Source organism: Pieris rapae, chromosome 18 (assembly GCF_905147795.1).
Source record: "Pieris rapae chromosome 18, ilPieRapa1.1, whole genome shotgun sequence".
Lineage (NCBI taxonomy): Eukaryota > Metazoa > Arthropoda > Insecta > Lepidoptera > Pieridae > Pieris > Pieris rapae.
Genome location: NC_059526.1, coordinates 2,330,463 through 2,349,020, shown reverse-complemented (window position 1 = coordinate 2,349,020; position 18,558 = coordinate 2,330,463). Strand labels below are relative to the sequence as shown.

The 18,558-nt window shown below is 41.9% G+C and overlaps 2 protein-coding genes across 3 annotated transcripts in view; one reads left to right on the top strand and one right to left on the bottom strand.

Annotated features, from left to right (window-relative positions):
* LOC111004276 (fat-like cadherin-related tumor suppressor homolog) overlaps positions 1-11,672 on the top strand; it is a 31,514-nt gene extending 19,842 nt beyond the window's left edge. For both annotated transcript variants that reach the window (XM_045632100.1, XM_045632099.1), the window contains 13 exons: positions 34-234; positions 350-744; positions 901-1,357; positions 1,722-2,039; positions 2,378-2,536; positions 3,187-3,455; positions 3,675-4,103; positions 4,233-4,454; positions 4,861-7,314; positions 7,406-8,471; positions 9,221-9,526; positions 9,648-9,773; positions 10,204-11,672. In XM_045632100.1, the coding sequence (XP_045488056.1) occupies positions 34-234; positions 350-744; positions 901-1,357; positions 1,722-2,039; positions 2,378-2,536; positions 3,187-3,455; positions 3,675-4,103; positions 4,233-4,454; positions 4,861-7,314; positions 7,406-8,471; positions 9,221-9,526; positions 9,648-9,773; positions 10,204-10,322 (6,521 nt within the window). In that variant the 3' untranslated portion in view covers positions 10,323-11,672. The remainder of the gene's footprint in view (positions 1-33; positions 235-349; positions 745-900; positions 1,358-1,721; positions 2,040-2,377; positions 2,537-3,186; positions 3,456-3,674; positions 4,104-4,232; positions 4,455-4,860; positions 7,315-7,405; positions 8,472-9,220; positions 9,527-9,647; positions 9,774-10,203) is intronic.
* A 722-nt stretch (positions 11,673-12,394) lies between these two features.
* LOC111004290 lies at positions 12,395-17,332 on the bottom strand. The gene is made up of 7 exons (XM_022275265.2): positions 17,133-17,332; positions 15,123-15,247; positions 14,729-14,850; positions 14,382-14,427; positions 14,063-14,186; positions 13,398-13,542; positions 12,395-13,132 (listed from the first exon to the last, which is right to left on the bottom strand). The coding sequence occupies exons 2-7, from the start codon at positions 15,245-15,247 to the stop codon at positions 12,462-12,464; spliced, it is 1,233 nt and encodes a 410-aa protein (XP_022130957.1). The 5' UTR covers positions 17,133-17,332; the 3' UTR covers positions 12,395-12,461.
* Between the last annotated feature and the right edge of the window lie 1,226 nt (positions 17,333-18,558).

Below are 18,558 nucleotides of genomic sequence, written 5' to 3'. Positions count from 1 at the left end.
AAAGCTTTCGTACTCATTTCGTTACGTACTTAGGTGCTAACGGCGAAGTGCAATACGCGCTTTCGGGGCTCGTGGGTGAGGCAGTCTCGCTGTTTGTTGTCGACGCGTCATCAGGCGCCGTACGCGTTGCTGCGCCACTAGACGCTGAGCTCGTCGCGCACCACCACCTGTTGCTCACAGCTACCGATGGCGGACGTCCGCCGCTGCTTACCACCGCACATCTCTTTATAACTGGTGAGTAAAATAAGCGCATCATACAGCTAATGTAGTACTGTACTAGTACTCAAATGTACTTATTTCGGTAATCGGAACATTTAACCAAAAAAGTCAATGAGTAAATTGCTTGCAGTGGAGGACGTAAACGACTGCGCACCGCGAATGGAACGAGCCGTTGTGACAGCATTGGTCTCAGAAGAGGCTGCACGTGGTACTGCGGTGGGGCGTGTCGCAGCCTGGGACCCGGACGAGAGTGACGCGGCTCGATTGCGCTACGCAATGCAAGGTGCCGAGCGCGGTCTTAAGGTAGACCCACTCACGGGTGTACTATCGCTGGTCGAGCCGACGGCTTTCAACGCCAGCAGCGCACGTTCGCTTAACGTGTCGGTGACAGATGGAGCGCGCGCCGCCTTCGCTCGAGTCAAACTGACGCCAGCGCCAGCCAACCGCAACCCTCCACACTTCCCGCACCTTATACATGAGGCCCGTGCACTAGAAAACCAGTCGCCGCCATTATTACTAACCACGGTAAGCAACAAATTATCTTTTTCACTTCAATACATGTTTATACCAATAAGTAATGCATGAATATGATAACATACGTCAATAATAGTTGGTCCTTTTTATTTTTTTACCTTTAGCTTAGGTTGCATATTTTGATAGTTCTTAATATTACGATTACAGGTTAAGGCATACGACGAAGACGGTGGCGAATACGGTAGCATAACATACTCGATTCCGTCGGGGAAACTGCGCGAGACCTTTTCGATAGATGCAGCCAGTGGCGCGTTAAGCGCACGTGTACCACTTGACCGCGAGGCGCGTTCCGAATGGGACGTGCCCGTGCTAGCAGCGGACGGCGGTGGCCGCATACGTCAGACCAGCGTGCGCGTACGCGTGCTTGACGTTAACGACAACGCACCTGAATTTCCACTGCGCGAATATCGTGCTTCCGTGCGAGCTGACCGGCCACCGCTTGCTCCTTTTCTGACACTATCAGCCCGCGATGCTGATGCGCCTGAACACGCGCGCCTCGAGTATTCGCTTTATGAGCGTGGTTCGGAAGCTGAAGTGTCTGGCCTCTTCGCTGTCGACCCTCTGACCGGGGCATTAGCCTTTGCGCGTAACGCCTCCAATTATGGTAAGACCTTTTTATTGTAAAAAAAAAAAATATTTATTTATTTTTAGATTATTATTAATAGTAATGGTCTTTGCATTTTGTTCTACTAGTAATTATTGTATTTTTCTGTTCGTGATGTTACTCTGTGATGTTTTGTATTTTTTAGAGTCAGGATTTCTGTAGTTGTATATTGTTAGTGTGCACAATTTTTCTTGTACTAAATTTTGATGGGAAACAATAATAATTATAAGGAAACCAAGCCAGAACTTTAATGTATTTAATTTAACTTAAGTTCACTAACTATTAAGCTTTGAGTGCATTCTTATTTTTTTCCATAACTAACTAATTGTATAGTATGGTTTTTGAAAATATATGTTACCCGCAGCAGGACGCAGCGTGCAAGTTTGGGTGGTGGCGCGTGACGGCGGAGGTCTGACGGGTGAGGTTGGCGTGCAGGTGGCATTGCTGGCTTCCGGCGACTCAGCCCCTCGGTTGGCGCAACCGCCACCTGACTTATTCCTACCTGAGGACGCTACACCGGGAACCCTTATTGCTCAACTGCGTGCCCCTTCTGGCCCTCTGCCACGCTTACGTCTTGCCCCCACTGCCCGAGCTGACGAACGTCTTTTCACGCTCGACGCTGATGGGCGTTTACTGCTCGCCGCCCCGCTTGATAGAGAGACTGCCCAAGATCATATCATCGGTGAGTCAACAAGCTTTTGTATTGTCTGCATTCCACGCGTTATTTTAAGACCATTTGCGATATGGTTTACGGTTAGAATAAACTTTATTTCTCATATGAATTAAAAAATTCGCTTACTGAGAAAACATAACAAGACTAAATAATTATTACTAGAACGCACAGAAGGTACCTATACAAAAATTCACAAATAAATACAGCGAGAAAATATTAAATTTATTATAACATCAATTCATAAATATTATTATTGTTACTATGTAAGTATATTAAGTAAGAAATACTGTATATAAATCCTGTATATTTATGTGTTGAAAATAACAAATATTTATATCGCGTTTTAGGAATCATCGCTGAAGGCGAAGGCAGTCCAGCGCCTGGTACACTCGTCCAAACTCGGCTGCACGTGCTTGACGTAAATGAGCATGCACCGCAATTCCACTCACAACCATACATGTTGTATCTCGCAGAGAATACACCGCCGCACACTAGCCTTATCCAGCGTAAGTGCACAAATATGAAACCTAAAATGTAGGAAGTCTAAGTCTAGCCCGTTGTTACACAAAATCCAGCGTAAAATCAAAAATGGTTTACTGAATGTATTTTCGTCCCTTCAGAGTAACGAACGAGTGAATACTTGAATAGTGCTTGGACACCGATACGCTTTTGAAGTGAAACTTCTTTAGGCGCATAAAGGTAGAATTTTTACGGAGAAATTGCAATAATAAATAATATAAGCGTCACGAAGATGTGCAGCGTTTTTGTCGAAGAAAAGAGAAAGGGCGATTGAGACCGATTGAGTGAGTGAGAAAGGGCAAACGTAGCAAATAGTCATGGAGTGAGGGTAGAATGGCAATAAACGCAATTTTTAAATAAATTAATAAAATTAAATTTAAAATTTGTATTAATATTTTAACCACAAATAAATTCCTATTATATCTTGCTTTTTCCCTTTCTCTAAGTCTCAGGACTCAAATCTAAAGTTTAGATTTGTATAAATAAGAACAAGACTTAAAATTTTGCCAAAGAAGTTTCACTTCCAACATGTACACTGTACTGTACTGTACAATGTACACACATTGTACGAACGCACTTTTTTTTAAAGTCAAACGACTAAGTTTTTTAGTATTGACATTGATTTGATGCTAAACAGTAATGGCGGAAGACCCAGACGCGGGGTCGAACGGCGAGGTACGATTCGCTCTGGAGAGTTCCGAAGAGGTGCCTTTCGCAGTTGAGGCCGGAGGATGGGTGCGCGTGACGGGTCCTTTGGACCGCGAATCGCGCGCCGAGTACTGCTTGCCTTTGCGCGCCTCTGACCAAGGGACTCAGCCGCGTTCAGCAAAGGGTGAATTAATTGTGCGGCTGATCGACTACAACGACTGCCCGCCTGTATTCACGCAGGAGGTTTATGAGGCCGAGGTATTTATTGTTTTCATACCGAAATTCCACCCGTAAAAACGTGATGTTTGACAATTTAGTTTAATGATTTTTTATTATGTGGGATTGCAAAAGTACAAAGTCATTAGAAAAATCTATCTGTGATCTCATCTGTGTTCATTCAGTTAATGTTAGTGGCCACTCCTTACTGTCTACCGTGTCTTTTGAAATTTAATTTAAACTAAGTGTATATGGTCGTAGGTTCGCGAGGACGCAGCAGCAGGCACTGTGGTGGTACGTCTGGCTGTACGCGACGCGGATAGCACAGCTGGTACACTGGCCTACTTCGTGGCGGAAGGCGATATACGCGCGCGATTCCAGATACGCGGATCGGGCGAGCTCTTTGTAGCGCGTTCGCTCGACCGCGAAACTGAGGCCGCATACTCCCTGCGTGTAGCGGCCACAGACGGAAAATTTACGGCTTACGCCACGGTACGCGTATCTGTGCTGGACGTCGACGACAACCCGCCTTACTGCCTGCGACATAGATTACGGGCCCGATTGCCTGAAGATGCGCCACCAGGAACGCGAGTGGCTGAACTGCTCACGCGCGACGCCGACGAAGCACACAACGCGCGACTACGATTCTTCCTCACCGGGGAACATGCCGAACACTTCACCATCGATAAGGTACGTCTGCACATTAAACAATCACCAATTTTTTAAGTTTTCTCCTATCTTTCTCGTATATATATGTTAATAAAAATTTCGAGTGACCCAAGTCCTTTCTTTGGATGAAAAAATTATTTTATATTGTAGGAGACCGGCGTGGTGACTGTGGCAGCTGCACTAGACCGAGAGACGGTAGCACGATATGAGTTACGTGCGCAGGCGCAGACTCGCGATCGACCTGAATGGGGTTGTGGCGCGGAACTACAAATAGCCCTTGATGACGTCAACGATAACGCTCCTCGCTTTGCCGCGCCTCTCTACAGTGTCACCTTGCCGGAGGATGCCGCACTCGGAACGCTTGTGGCTAAGGTTGGTTATTGCTTGTTTCTTGAAAATATGTTATCGAGCGATTAAATATATAGATTTAATGCCGCAGTCATCTGGAGGAAAAAGCCAAACTGGCTTCCAAAAAGCAGGGTGTTTTGGTCTAAGTGATATTTCATTGAGGTACAACGTATGCAGCTTTACAAGACTCAAGTACGACCCCATAAGGAATACTGCTTCGCTCTTGGCTGGTGCTCCCAAATACCAGCTTCTTTTGACCAAATAGCCCCCTGGGCTTGTCGAATTGTAAATCTCCAACTTAATTACTCGGCTTGATTCTTTTTCTTTACGCAGAGACAATGCGTAGTCTACATAGTGTACTGCGCTTTTAGAGCAGTAGGCTCTAAATATATATATATTAATGTATATATTTTTATTGATTTGATTCCAGATCCATGCCACGGACGCTGATCTCGGTGAAAACAGTTCTGTCAGATATTCTTTCATTGAGGAGAATGAATTCTTTGAGCTCGTTCCGGAGACTGGTGTGGTGACGTTGCGAGCGACACTCGATCGTGAGACTCAGGCGGAGGTGCGAGCTGTCGTTCGCGCAGTTGACGGTGGACGACCGCAGCTCAGCGCCACTGCTACGCTGCGCCTTACCGTCGCGGACGTCAACGACAACCCACCCGAATTTGAGTTGCGCCAGTATGCGGCCGCCGTGCCCGAACTTGATGCTCCCGGCACCCAATTGCTGCGTGTACGCGCAACATCACGTGACGCGGGTGTAAACGCTGATGTCTATTATGCACTTGTCGCCGGCGACGGCCGCGATGATTTTACACTTGATCGGACCACCGGTGTACTCTCCGTCGCCCGTCCACTGGATTTCGAACGACGCCGCGAATACTTCCTGACCGTGCAAGCCGTCGACGGCGGTGCGCCTCCGCTTAGCGACCACGCTACTCTGAACATTACCATTTTGGACGGAAATGACAATGCGCCATCGTTCTCACAGTCGTCGTACGCGGCGCGTGTGCGCGAGGATGCAGCACCTGGCACTCGTGTGTTGCAGCTTATCGCCGACGACGCGGATTCGGCTGACAATGGTCGCATCTCCTACTCAATAGCTCGCGGCGGCGACGGCCATTTCGCGATCGATCTCGACACCGGCTACTTGTCAGTGCTAGCGCAACTCGACCGCGAGACCACGTCGCGCTATGTGGTCGAGGTTCGTGCGACCGACAGAGGGATTCCCGCTCTAGAATCGACGGCGACAGTCGACATCGAAGTCATGGATGCCAATGATAACCCACCTTTGTTCGCCCAAAACAATTACTCTGCTGTCGTTCAAGAGGACAAATCCCTGGGACATCCAATACTAAAGTTCGTCGTGAGCGATGCCGATGCAAGCCCCAACGGAGCCCCATATACGTTCGATATTCAAACGGGAAACGAGATGGGCGCATTTAGAATAGAGCAAGACGGTTATTTGCGTTCAGCCACCCGATTCAACCACCGGATAAAAGACCGCTACATCCTACAAGTCAGAGTGTTCGACAACGGTACGCCCCCTCTTTTTTCTGATGCGTGGGCGTATATCCAGATCATAGAGGAGTCTCAGTACCCACCCGTGGTGACGCCCCTCGAGGTGGTTGTCAATTCATACCTTGACGAATTTCCGGGCGGCGTCATTGGCCGTGTGTTCGCTTCGGATCGCGACGCTTACGATTCACTCCGCTACTCCTTGGCATCGCCAAACGGGGCCCCCTTCCCACTGGCCGGCCTATTCGACGTTGACGCCACAGATGGGACTCTACGAGCAGCCCCTCGCCTCGACGTGGGGGATTATCGAATCAACGCGACCGTCGATGACGGAAAGTTTCGAGGCTTCGCTATAGTTAAAGTTTCCATCGTCTTGATTACTGACGAGATGCTTGCGCAGGCGGTTGTGGTGCGTTTCCGAGAAGTGACCGACGTCGATTTCATCCTAAGCCATCGCAAAGGTTTCATCCGGGCCGTTCGAGAGGCGACTGATTGTGGCCCTAGCGACGTAATCATACTGAGCGTGCAGCCCGCCGAGGACGGTGGAAGACGACAGAAGAGACAAGTCGCGCAAGACCTAGACGTAGCGTTCGCCGTGCGCGAGCCGGGCGGGGATGGATTACTGGCGGCCGACGCGCTCCGGCGTCGACTGCACGCGCACTTGGAGCGCCTCGAAGAGCGTAGTCGCCTCGTAGTTGAGGAGCTTTTGCGCGCCACCTGCGGCGGCTGCATGCATGGCGTCTGTGTCGAGCGCCTGCACCTACGCGAGGCTCGGCTTCGCGTTGTTGCCGCCGACGTGTTCGCTCTCGTTGCGCCGGCACACGAGCTGCGTGGGGAATGCACCTGCGCAGCGGGCTACACAGGAGAAAGATGCGAAGCGATCGCAGCAGAGGTTACATCGGCGATTCCGTCGGACGACACCGCCGTTGCGGTCTTACAGCTAGGCGGCGACGGGTATCTGGCTTATCGCGTTGAAAGGGGCGTGGTAGAAGGAGCGCGACTTCTTGACGATGAATTGGTGCTGTCGCTGCGGTTGCGTACACGCGCGCCCCGCGGCACGTTGCTATGGGCCGGCGGGCGCGTAGACTTCTTGATACTGGAGGTGGTGGAAGGAGTGATTCAAGCGCGTTGGGAGCTTGGCGCGGGAGAGGCTCGTTTACGAGCCGGTGGCTCCGTAGCGGATGGAGCATGGCACGAGGTGCGGTTGGAACGTCGCGGTGCCGTTGCACGTCTGACGGTGGATCGCCGATCGGCGCAGGCGCGCTCTCCGCCCCCGGCCGCCGTCTTAGACGTCCGTGCAGACCGGCTACTCTTAGGTGCCGCCCTGCAGCGGCACGTTCACGCTCTAGCACCGGAACAGGTAAGCATATTAAAAGTACTAAGCTTTCTGTGTCCTTAATCATCATTTTACGGCGTTTATTTTGTCATAACACTATCATAAATTGTTTCAGGTGACTTACGGGTTCCACGGCTGCATATCTGACTTAAAAGTTGGCGGATGGAGGCTACCATTGGAGGAGGGCGGCACATCACGCGATGGGCGAGTCCAACTAGTGCGCAGCGTTCGGGCGAAGGTCGCAACCACCTGTGCACCTCTTCCACCTCCTGGCGCTTGTGCCGCCCAACCCTGCCAGCACGGCGGGACGTGCCGCGAGGTATCATCCGGCTACACCTGCGACTGCCATGCGCGATACGTAGGCCGGGACTGCGAGCTCGACACGGACCCGTGCGCATCGCAGCCCTGTCTCCACGGCGGCTTATGCTCGCCTGAGAGTGACGTTGCCGGCGGCGCCTCATTCCGCTGCGCGTGCGCCGCAGGACTCGAGGGTGCACGCTGTGAGCGTGGGCGTTGGTGTGCAGAGGGCGTATGCGCCCACGGTGGTGCTTGCGAAGAGGGCGAGTGGGGCCCGTCGTGTCGCTGTCGAGGCTACTACGGGCCTCGGTGCCAGTACGACGTAGACGAGTGCGCCGGCGAACCGTGCCTCAACGGCGCGACATGTCTAAACGAGCCCGGATCTTTCCGCTGCCTCTGCCCGCCTGATAAGACCGGAATGAACTGCGGTAACCCGCTCTACTCGGATGCCGTTACAGCTGGCGAGGCCGGATCAGTTGACGGACGGCGCGCTCTAGCAGCTGCATGGCATTGGGCTCTCGATGCTCGCTGGCCGCTAGGTGCAGTAGGTGCTGTGGCTGCGCTGGCATTGCTGTGTGGCGTAGTGGGTTGTGTACGAGCCCGTCGAACTCGGCCTCCTCCGCCGCCGCTCAACAGCGCCCTGGAGAAACCGCCGGTGACTAAACTGTCTAATCTGGAAGCGGTACGACGTGAACGCCCGGCGTCGTGTGCGGCTCCGCTCAACAACTTAGAGACGTTGCGGTCCTACGGCTCGGCTGGCGACGAGCTGGAGGGGCTTCCACCTGATTATCGCCGCAATCTCAACCTCAACGTCGATCTGGACCGAAAGCCGTGGTCCGAGCAGATGCATTTGCATACCTTTGTCGACAATAAGATCTATAACGGTAAGATACGCTAAACGTTGGAATTAAATAATATATTGTATTTGTCAGAGAAAAATATCTTCGCTCCATCAATGTGATCGTATCATCGCAGAACAAAGGACCCCACTAATTATCGTGCAGTATTTAATTTAGATGCATTCCTTTTAATATTTCAAATAAAAACAACGCTTATAGCTTCAATTATAATGAGCAGGCTTACTTCTTACTTTTAATCACAATCTACTTAACCAAAAATCACATAGACCCAACTCGGACCAACGGTCTCTTCACCACAATATTCCACCGAATACTCAATCAGAACTGCCGTGCACGCACTTTCCGAAGTCAAGACAGCGACTCATCTCTGATTGGTCGTAACAATATTCGTACTTTTATTCGTTCTAAATTATGAAACAGATATATAATAAAAAAGAAATCAAATTAAATTATAATTCTGAAAAAAAAACAGAAGGCATCTCAAGTATTAATCAAAGCAACAATGAAAATATACGATCAATTGACTCGATCCGATTATTTCCTGATAATCGGATCCCTGACATAATAAATGTTTATGGAATTTACTATTCAGTTGTGATAGTTCAAATAAGGATATTCACTAAATTATGAATGAATTTCTTGACGTAATGTCAAAACTAATTCTCAAAATTAATTTTGCTAGAAAATGTAAATGTCATTACCACTAAATATGGCACATTTACTAAGTTCATTGTCATGTTGTGACATTGACATTTCGATGTATTTTTATACAGATTTGAAGAATTGCAAACCACGAATCCGCGCCCCATCTCCCGCGAGCACCCGTCGCGTGGCGGTTGGCGCGGCAGTCCCCGGCATGGGCGGTGACCTGGTGGGCGGGTACCACTGGGATTGCTCGGACTGGTGTGGAGGTGGAGCTCTCCCCGGCATCAGCGAGGTACCGGGGTCGGAGCGACTCGACTCGTCGGAGCCACCATCTCCGCTGCGCTCTCCGCAGCCGCCCCTTCCGCCCCTCCCTCCTCTGCCGCTCGACACCGATTCTGCCCCGGAGGACCTTGAATCGCATCCCTTTACAGACGGTGAGGCCTTATATCTTTACGTTTCTCTCGATAAAAAAATTCTGCCTCTTCATAAGATGTGAAGTACTAACAAAGATGCAAAAATAAAAATGACTATAATGCAATATTCTGTCAATTACAGCGTCGTCGTATCTTCTAGCAGAGGAACTCGGGCTAACGAGCGAAGGCGAAGGGTTGGAGGGTGGTGGGGAATGCGTAACGAGAGTACGCCGTGAAACGGACGCTCATAGCCTCATCACTATGCTCGGTAAGTTGAACTACCAAACCATTCGTCTATTTTAAAAAAATTATTTAGCGTCCTTGTCTTTATTGCGACTTCTGAGAAAATTTTATAACAATAATTACTATGAATAAGTTATGCAAACTGACACTACTGCCTCTGGTTCCTTTTTTTTAATAAACAGCAGCGTTCTGAGCGAATCAAATAAGATGTTACTTACTCTATTAATATTAACAAAGATTAATTGTATATACATAGTTTTATTATTATTTGAGTTAAAAATTGGGCTATATAGTGTTATCTTACTTTAATGTCTTCTAAAGAAAATATGTATAATATTTTCATATATACCTCAAAAAAAATCTTTAAACCCGTAAACGAGCTTGGCAGGAATTTAACTTTGTAATTGGATACTTTCTTACTTACTTTGTGATTGGACTGTTATTTCTATTTGCAGAGGAAAGACACTCGCTGTTAGGCGCGGGCGGAGGTTCGGGCAGCGAGCTATCGGCCCATTTATGCGAGTTCGAAGACTCAGACGCAGAAGAGGGTTCGCCTCGACACACGGCCGTGTGACGGCGGCGAGCGGCCTCCGAGCCGCCTTTTTCTCGTTCGCGCGCCCTCTAGCGCCAAACCTACACTTCGTAGTTAGCGCATTACGTTTGCGCGCCATCTAGCGCCTTAAAACGGCGCTACTGTACATTTGTATATAATATAGAGTATTTAAAACAATGACTGAATATAGAAGTAATATTTTATAATACTGTATACTCTTCAACTGCTGAGCTTATTTTAATTGGAAGATGTGAATAGCTAGTATAATTTTATAATTATAACACTTGTTGGCAACAATTAATGCATTTAATTTTTTTTTAATGAATTATCTCAAAATCCTCGATCAGTATTATAGCTAATAGCTCTGTTACCAGCTATATTATTGTATATAAATTTAATGTACATTCCAATACATATTCGTATGCCCATAGCAATTTTACAATAGACTGCAGAATATTTTATGAGAAAAGTATGATTGCGCAGTACCTTGATGTTGAGGTGTACAACACTAGGTTATTACGAAATATTTTTTTTTAATTCTTCTTAATATTGTTTTCCACGCCATATAATTAAACTCTATTCATTATATATGCTTCGCTGGATCAAGCATCTGGTTAGGCCTTTCAAATGCGACATCCAATATGGACTAGACATTTTTCTGCGGATCGTACTTCTAACGCCCAACAAGAAATTCTTCACCGGAAAACGAATCAGACTTCTAGTTCAGATGTTCTGTTTCTCTTCTTATTTAGAATATGTATTTTAAACAAACATTTATTTCGTAATAAACCTTATGTTATGTGGTTTGAGATGTACATAATGTAATATAAAGTATGGTATGATGTCTGTGGGCTGCGGGGTATGAGGGCGGGGGGCTCTCAAAGACATAATTGCATCGGTAATAACTATAAATTTTGCCTACTAACAAATTTATTTCCTGATTTTTTTTTTCATTTAATTTATAGTCCATATAACCTGTAGTCATCCACTCATCGGCATATATTAAGACGGGTTAGGTTGTTGATGTGTTTTCCTATTCGGACCTAAATCGTAATTAGAATCAACTTATTTTCTATTTCAAGGCTAAAATTTGTTCACAATGTTTAGGGCAAACCGGTAAAATTATTAGTGAATTTTAATTGGGAGCTGCCTCACACCTCGCTAGATCAACAAATTGGTGCTCTGAATATAGTTTTCATATCATAAGTTAAGGCATTTACAAAACTATCCTCTAGGATAAGGAATCTATTTTTATATGTGTACAGACTGTAACTATGTAATTGTGTGGCGACTGTTTGTGTGTGAACGATCGTTCACGTTATAATTTATTAAGATAAGTTTTGACACGACTAATAAAGTATAAATTGAAAATTGTATTTTATTTACGCCACGTAAAACCTTTTTGACGATGTCATAGACCAGACATAGAGTTTCATTGTAAAGACCATAGACAACAAGTTATCACGATGATCTACAGAAATCGAAACAAATTACGGCAAGAGTATGGTACCGTTTGAGGCGCAACTATTGAATAGGATGCCTACGTTGATTACAGGACACACCCTTGACGTTTGGCGTCTTTTATGACTGACCATAAATTATAGACTAGTGTCTGATTTGTTAAAGTACCTCTATGTATTTATTATTCATTGTTGTTGTTTATTTAAACTAAACTATTATTATTCAATTAATTCAAATGCGTAATGTATTATTCTATTTCTACCAAAAAATACGTTTATAATGGAACAAAAAATGTAAAGGTATCACTTATTCCACGTCATTAAATTTGAACCTGTAGGCATCACTACTCATCGGCAAAGAAGACAGAGGGTGTAGGCCGAGAGGCCTAAGGGTTTATTGACAATGTTAGGTATGAATAGGGACATTATATATGAAGCCAGTTTCACTTCAGGTTTTTACACTGTTTTGATCATTTACAAAATAAAGCTTTTATTTTTTCGTAAGTTATTTCGATGAGTGATTTAAAAAATGTATGAACCCTTTCGAACGTAGTAGATGTTTGTATAATTGCTCCAAGATTTAAAAAAAAGTTTAAAGAACGCTTAAATTTATTATCTAATAACTGAGCTTAATTAGGAAACAATCGAAAATTAAATAATGACTAGAATGCACCATAAACAACAATTAACACAACAGTACTTATAAATTATTGTCAAAATTACTCATTCCAACCGACACACTACTTTCGCCATCCAGCAAATGGCATTCCTCAAATTCGTTTCGCTTTTCATCGATCTTTTCAAAATTATTCTTACAAAGGAAGTCTCCATCGCACACAAAGTCGTTCCTACCATCTTCCATAATTGATTCGTCGAATGGTTCTCTAAAACGTTTATCGCCATCATTGTATTGATATCTCTCTATTTCAAAATCTGGTGAAATTGTTTGCCCTTCATTCACCGTTTCTTTTCCTAAGATATCTTCAGACTCAATTCTATTTATTGGAAGATCATTATAGGATCGTCCAACATTTTCATTTTTCACCTCATACTTTACTTCCGACAAATCTGTATTGTCCCTATTTTCTAATAAGGGTTTCATATGCATTAGGTTGAAGTTGGGCATCATTCTTGTATCCCATGGGTTTTGGGGCTGTTCTTGGGATTCTAAATCGAGGTGGACATCCTCGTCAGCTTTTTTGAAACTGCCAAGGTTGTACTGTAAAGGAATGGAGAAAGAGGGTAGATCTAGTTGTGGGTTCTGTCTCGATGGTAGAGCAGAGATTTGGATAGCTGGAGCGGTCTGTTTGTTCTTTCCGTAGCTATTTTGATGCGCAGCTTCGGCCATGTTGATTATTTGCGGCGAGGACACTGTGTTGGAAAATTGAGGAAATATAAAAATGACTAAAGTTCCACTAATGTTATTTATAAATTAGTCCTAATGCGGAAATGACATTCCAACATCCACATAGTTTTACAACCCGAAACGATTATCTCGCCGAAAATAAAACAGCACCTTTGTAAATATCGATATTTGATTTTTGCAACTGTAAATCTCTATTTACTGTCAATCTGTATTTCTGAACTTATCAGCAAAATTTATTTATTTAATTTGAAGATTATTTTTAAAGATTACCTGGTATTGTAATAAAATCTCTCATCTCCAAGGCCAGTGAGGACGGAGATCGTTGTTCAGGTGATCGTGTAGACCTGGGTGGATAGGGCTCACAGCCCGCCTTTTGTTGTTTACGCCATTTTGCTCGACGATTTTGAAACCACACCTGAAAGAAAAATATGTATGTGTTAATTCAATTAGGAAGAAAGATATGTGTTAATTCATTTCGCTCAAGAAGAAAAAATTGTATATTGTTTACGAATAACTTCATAAACTACTAAACCATTTTCCAAATTTTGAGATTATTTAAATACATATGTTTTTAGTCTTGCGAATCTTCTCATATATCTCTGGTTTTTTACCTATAACCAAACATCTGCGGACATTAAAATGACATTTTGATTATGATATGTTAAAAAGAAGTAACCGTAAAACACAATTCAGATGTGTACCAACTTCATGTTTTTATTATTTTATTCTAAATACATAAGGAAAGATAAACAAAAAAAACTAGAGAAGTGTACCTAGTTACGTACGACTCTGAGGTTCCAGGTTTGAGTCCCGGCTGTGCACCTTCGCTTTCTATGTGCGCATTTAACTTTGCTCGTACGGTGAAAAGAATCGTGAGGAAATCGGATAATGTCATCAAATCAATATAATTCAGTGACAGAACAATTATAATTCACCTGAACTCTGGCTTCAGTCAGATCTATCCTCATTGCCAGCTCCTCCCTGAAGAACACATCAGGGTAGTGGGTTTTGTGAAATGCAGCCTCTAGTTGCTCTAATTGTACATTTGAAAAAGTTGTTCTGTAAAATATATAATACCTGAATAATAACCTATGTCAAAAAGTACATAACATAAACTTAACGAACGAGATTATTATCCTTTAAGACACAAAGAACTATCAAGGAATTTCGAATTTATAAAATGCAACAAAATTTTTATTATTTTCAACTTATTGAGTGATGTTATATATATTCTTATATAAAAAAATTACACACCTGTACCTTCGTTGTTTTCGTTTTGGAATATCTCCGGCCTTGCCACCTTAAAATATTTTATAAGATAAAATGTTACATTACAATTAGCAGGGTAATTGTAAATGCACATTAATAATAAATATAATTATAATACAAATTTGTGGTTTGCTGACACCATATTGACAGTTTGAAGAGATTCGTTTCGAGTTTAAGAGAGGCAGAAAGTAGAACTAACTTAAATGATCAGTCAAAAGGCACATAATTATGATGTACATAAGATTATATTTAAAAAATATATATACTTCTTTATTAAAACCATTGTTGCGCGTTATCTAAAACAATAATTTGTGAAATAGTTAATAACATACTCGAATTAGGTGAATATTCTTCCTCCTCCTCAAATTGGTGGTTCTCTTCATCAGCGGGTTCCTGTGCTGCATAATTTTCCACTTCCGCTTCCGGTCGCTCACACAGCGAGCCCGCTCCCAAACTAAAAGTGTAATTAAAAGCATGTATCAAATATTTTATAGTATCTTATTAATTAATCAGTTAATGGTTAAATAAATTCGTTTAATGAGGAAGTTGGTTCGCAAGTGGTTCCTGAGTGGCAAAAAAGTATGGCTCATGTAACGAAGACTGTTTGACCTACTTATTAGGAAAAATTATAAGCAATAGAGACACATATCTTCATGTCGGACTGCCCTCAAAACTGCCACGCCCACCGTTAGTCTAGAAAAGTCTTTATTACGGAAAAATGTATACCTATTAAACAAATTAGGGATGTTATAGCAAAAGCTAGTTGTTGGAGAAACGTCATCATTCAAAATGGCTGCTGAGTCGAAGCCTGCTGCGCTATGGCTCTCACGGCCGTCTAGAGATTCCTCCATCTTTAACAAAAGACATTTAATTAAACTATTTCCTCGTTTCCATAAGCATTTGAAATGTTTTAGTATTTCAGGAGAAACTAATTGTTTTTTAAAAAAATCTTTGAGGCTTTTATTAATTTTATGAAAAAATCAGTTGCGCCAAAACCTTTCTGGACCCTCAGACTTCTGTATCTGTTTCATAAAGATTTGTCAATCTAATAGGCAAGTAGTCGAATTTTTGGGTCCAAGGCAAGCCGTTTCCTTACGATGTATTACTTCACCGTTTGCGCGAATGTTAAACATAGAAACAAAAGTACATTGGTGCACAGCCGGGGTTCGAACCTACGACCAACACTGCTCTATATATTATATTCCATTCTAATTCGAAATGCGGGAAATCTTGTATCTTTCTGGATAACGTTTTGCTCTCTTTATTTTTATTTGTGTGTACTACCTAATATGTGGTTTACACATTTGGTTTTATTAATACATTTGTTTTGTTACTTTTCTTATTCGTGAAGTATTCCGTATTATAATCCCACATGGAGATTTTTTTGACTTGCTCTTTCAAGACTTGACTCTCTCAAGCTCTACTGAAATAATTGCTAAAAACTTGATGGTTGGTTTCTTAAAGATTGTTAAACTTTTCAGAATTTGATTTTATAACGTTCAAGGTGTACAAACAATTTCACATATGTATTCTTTATTTCAATCTATGTCATAATAAATAAACTACTTAAAACTAATTTTATAAGAAGCTTCTTCTGCTAGTTTTTGCGTGACACTAATGGGAAGAAATTTAAGCAGCACATATCGTGACCTAGTGTTCTTTAATAATTAACACGAGTGGAAATAATGTGATTTGGTGGTACCATCTTTGGAATAGAAATTCCAACAAAGACATATCGTATGAGCGATCGGTGAAGATAAAGATTCTATATGAATTCTTAAGAATAATTGTTATTAATAAATAGTTAACCGTTTTTCTACTTAATTTCAAATCAAGAGTGTAGAATTTGATTCCCTGCGAAACACTAGTAAAAGAAGCCTGATTAACTGAATTCATGTTATTATTGAGATATTAAAAATTAAAAACGTATTTTTTAACTTTAAAAAATATCGACTACTATAAATAAATTTAAAACATTTAATTATAAATTTTGTAAATTACTAAGTATTTAAAAAACGTAGATTATTTTATATTAATATCTACGAATACATAAGTCCTCTGTATCTTCATAATGTTTTGTAACATAATGCTATAAGAGGGTGATTGACCGCCCACAACTGCTAGTACTTGTAGTTAAATTGAATTAAATGCCTATAATTTAGTTAAGTTTATTAAATTATCACTAAATGAGTATAATTTGTTTCTTACGATACAGTTTTGTATGCGACCCCGGATGAACGCCATGTTTTCGCGCGAAAATTTTGACATATTGTAACTTTATAAAAATTGTGGTTTGTGCTTTGGATGATGTGTGATGTGCATAAATATAATAGTCACAGATAATAGTAGTGTTCATTAAAAATCAATGGCATTATTATGCTGTTTAACATATAAATAATATTGTTTAAAAAAGTGTAATTTTAAATCTTGGACTTAACTCGAATGTGATAGGTACTTAATTTAATATATAGTATAAACGGCCTGGTATAACAATAAAATATATTTTTACTTAAATTATACTTTTCCTTTAGCACAAAGGGAACTGAACTTAAGCGCTTAAACGAGTTGGTAAACAATTATTCAAGTTGTTGGTTGGTAAATTTTTAATACATAAATTACTGCATTGAGAATATATTCAAATATTAATAATAAAACTAAATGTGAAACACAAGTTTATAAGTGTTATATAATTTTATTAAACCCAATTTAACATTTTAAAAATGAAAATGTACTTACAGTTAGATGATTCCAAAGCCCGTCACTTAAAAAATAGCATTCTTATAAAATTGTGGTAAAAATCGTCTTGTAACTATTGTCACGTGGTCTCCAGTACTGAAGTGAACAACGATAGCCCGCTAGCGACATACGAACAGCGAAATCTATAGAGTCGTGAATAAGAAAGACAATAAAAAAGCGTCTGTAAAAAGAGTCATTCTGTCGTCTGTTTCTTTTTAACCCAATGAACGAATAAAAAAATATTTAAAGATGCATGTATAACTCTTAAATTTTTTAAATAAAATATTTTAATTAAATAATTCATGTAGTTTATCCAGTAATAAAGTTTAATATAAAGTATCCTAAAACTCATTCAAATATCTAGTCACTGTTGGGTTTATTTCCAACAGTGACAACTAACACGTAAAATCTTTCTTGATTTAGGCTTAATATTACGCTTATCATAACTATATGTACCTATACTAAATATGACTTTGAAAACGTCTTGTATAACAAAATAAATGTTACCGTCACAGACAGATCCGACAGGACTCAGACAATTTAATATTTTATCTCCCTTTACAGAAACCAAAAATATATAAATAAATAACTAATCCTTGCTCATGGCTCCTCGCCACATCTGTTCGCTTTGCCTAGAAAACCAATGACGTTTGCTATTACGCTAAACAAATCGTTATATAGCTATCCACGTGTGTCCGTCTGTTCGGTGCTAAGCCTGGCTCAAGGGGGAGTTGGGAGGTGATGACTTACAAGTGACTGTATCGCTGTCAGCCACAATACATGTTCAGTTTTTCTATAGAAATACTTTGATTTTAGGAATATTTTAATCCAAATCAGAATCAAAAATATATAACGTTTTACCATTTTTTAAATATTTTAATTATTTTTTGTAACTATTTAAGTAAGAATTCTTACATACTCGTATATTCAGGTAAAGGATATTGTGTATTCAACGCTTTGTATGTATTGTACTATACTAAACATTAATGCATCAATTCACTTATCCAGAACTTGATATATTCGGTTGTGAACTGATCAATTAAAAAAAATAATGTTTAATGCCTATCTGATATCTGATTATGAGTAATTTCTTATATAATATATCTCCTATAATACTTAAAGTCCACAACCTTCTTAAATAATCTATGTCACTCTAGCAGGTACTGTCTAAGCCGGCCCCATGAGATCGTAACAGAAATCATCATCATCATAGGCGCTAGATATGATTTTCAGCGAAACATAATGTGTTACAGCCATTGACTCAATATGCATTAGAAGAGCAGATGAAAATGCCCCTTTTCCGGGACTTCAATACTGATTTAGACGATCAAGTGATATTCCTAATAAAATGTTCACAATGTCGGGAAGCCACACACTATTGGGGCAACGATAGTTTAATGTATCAACGATTTATCCAAATCTTGAG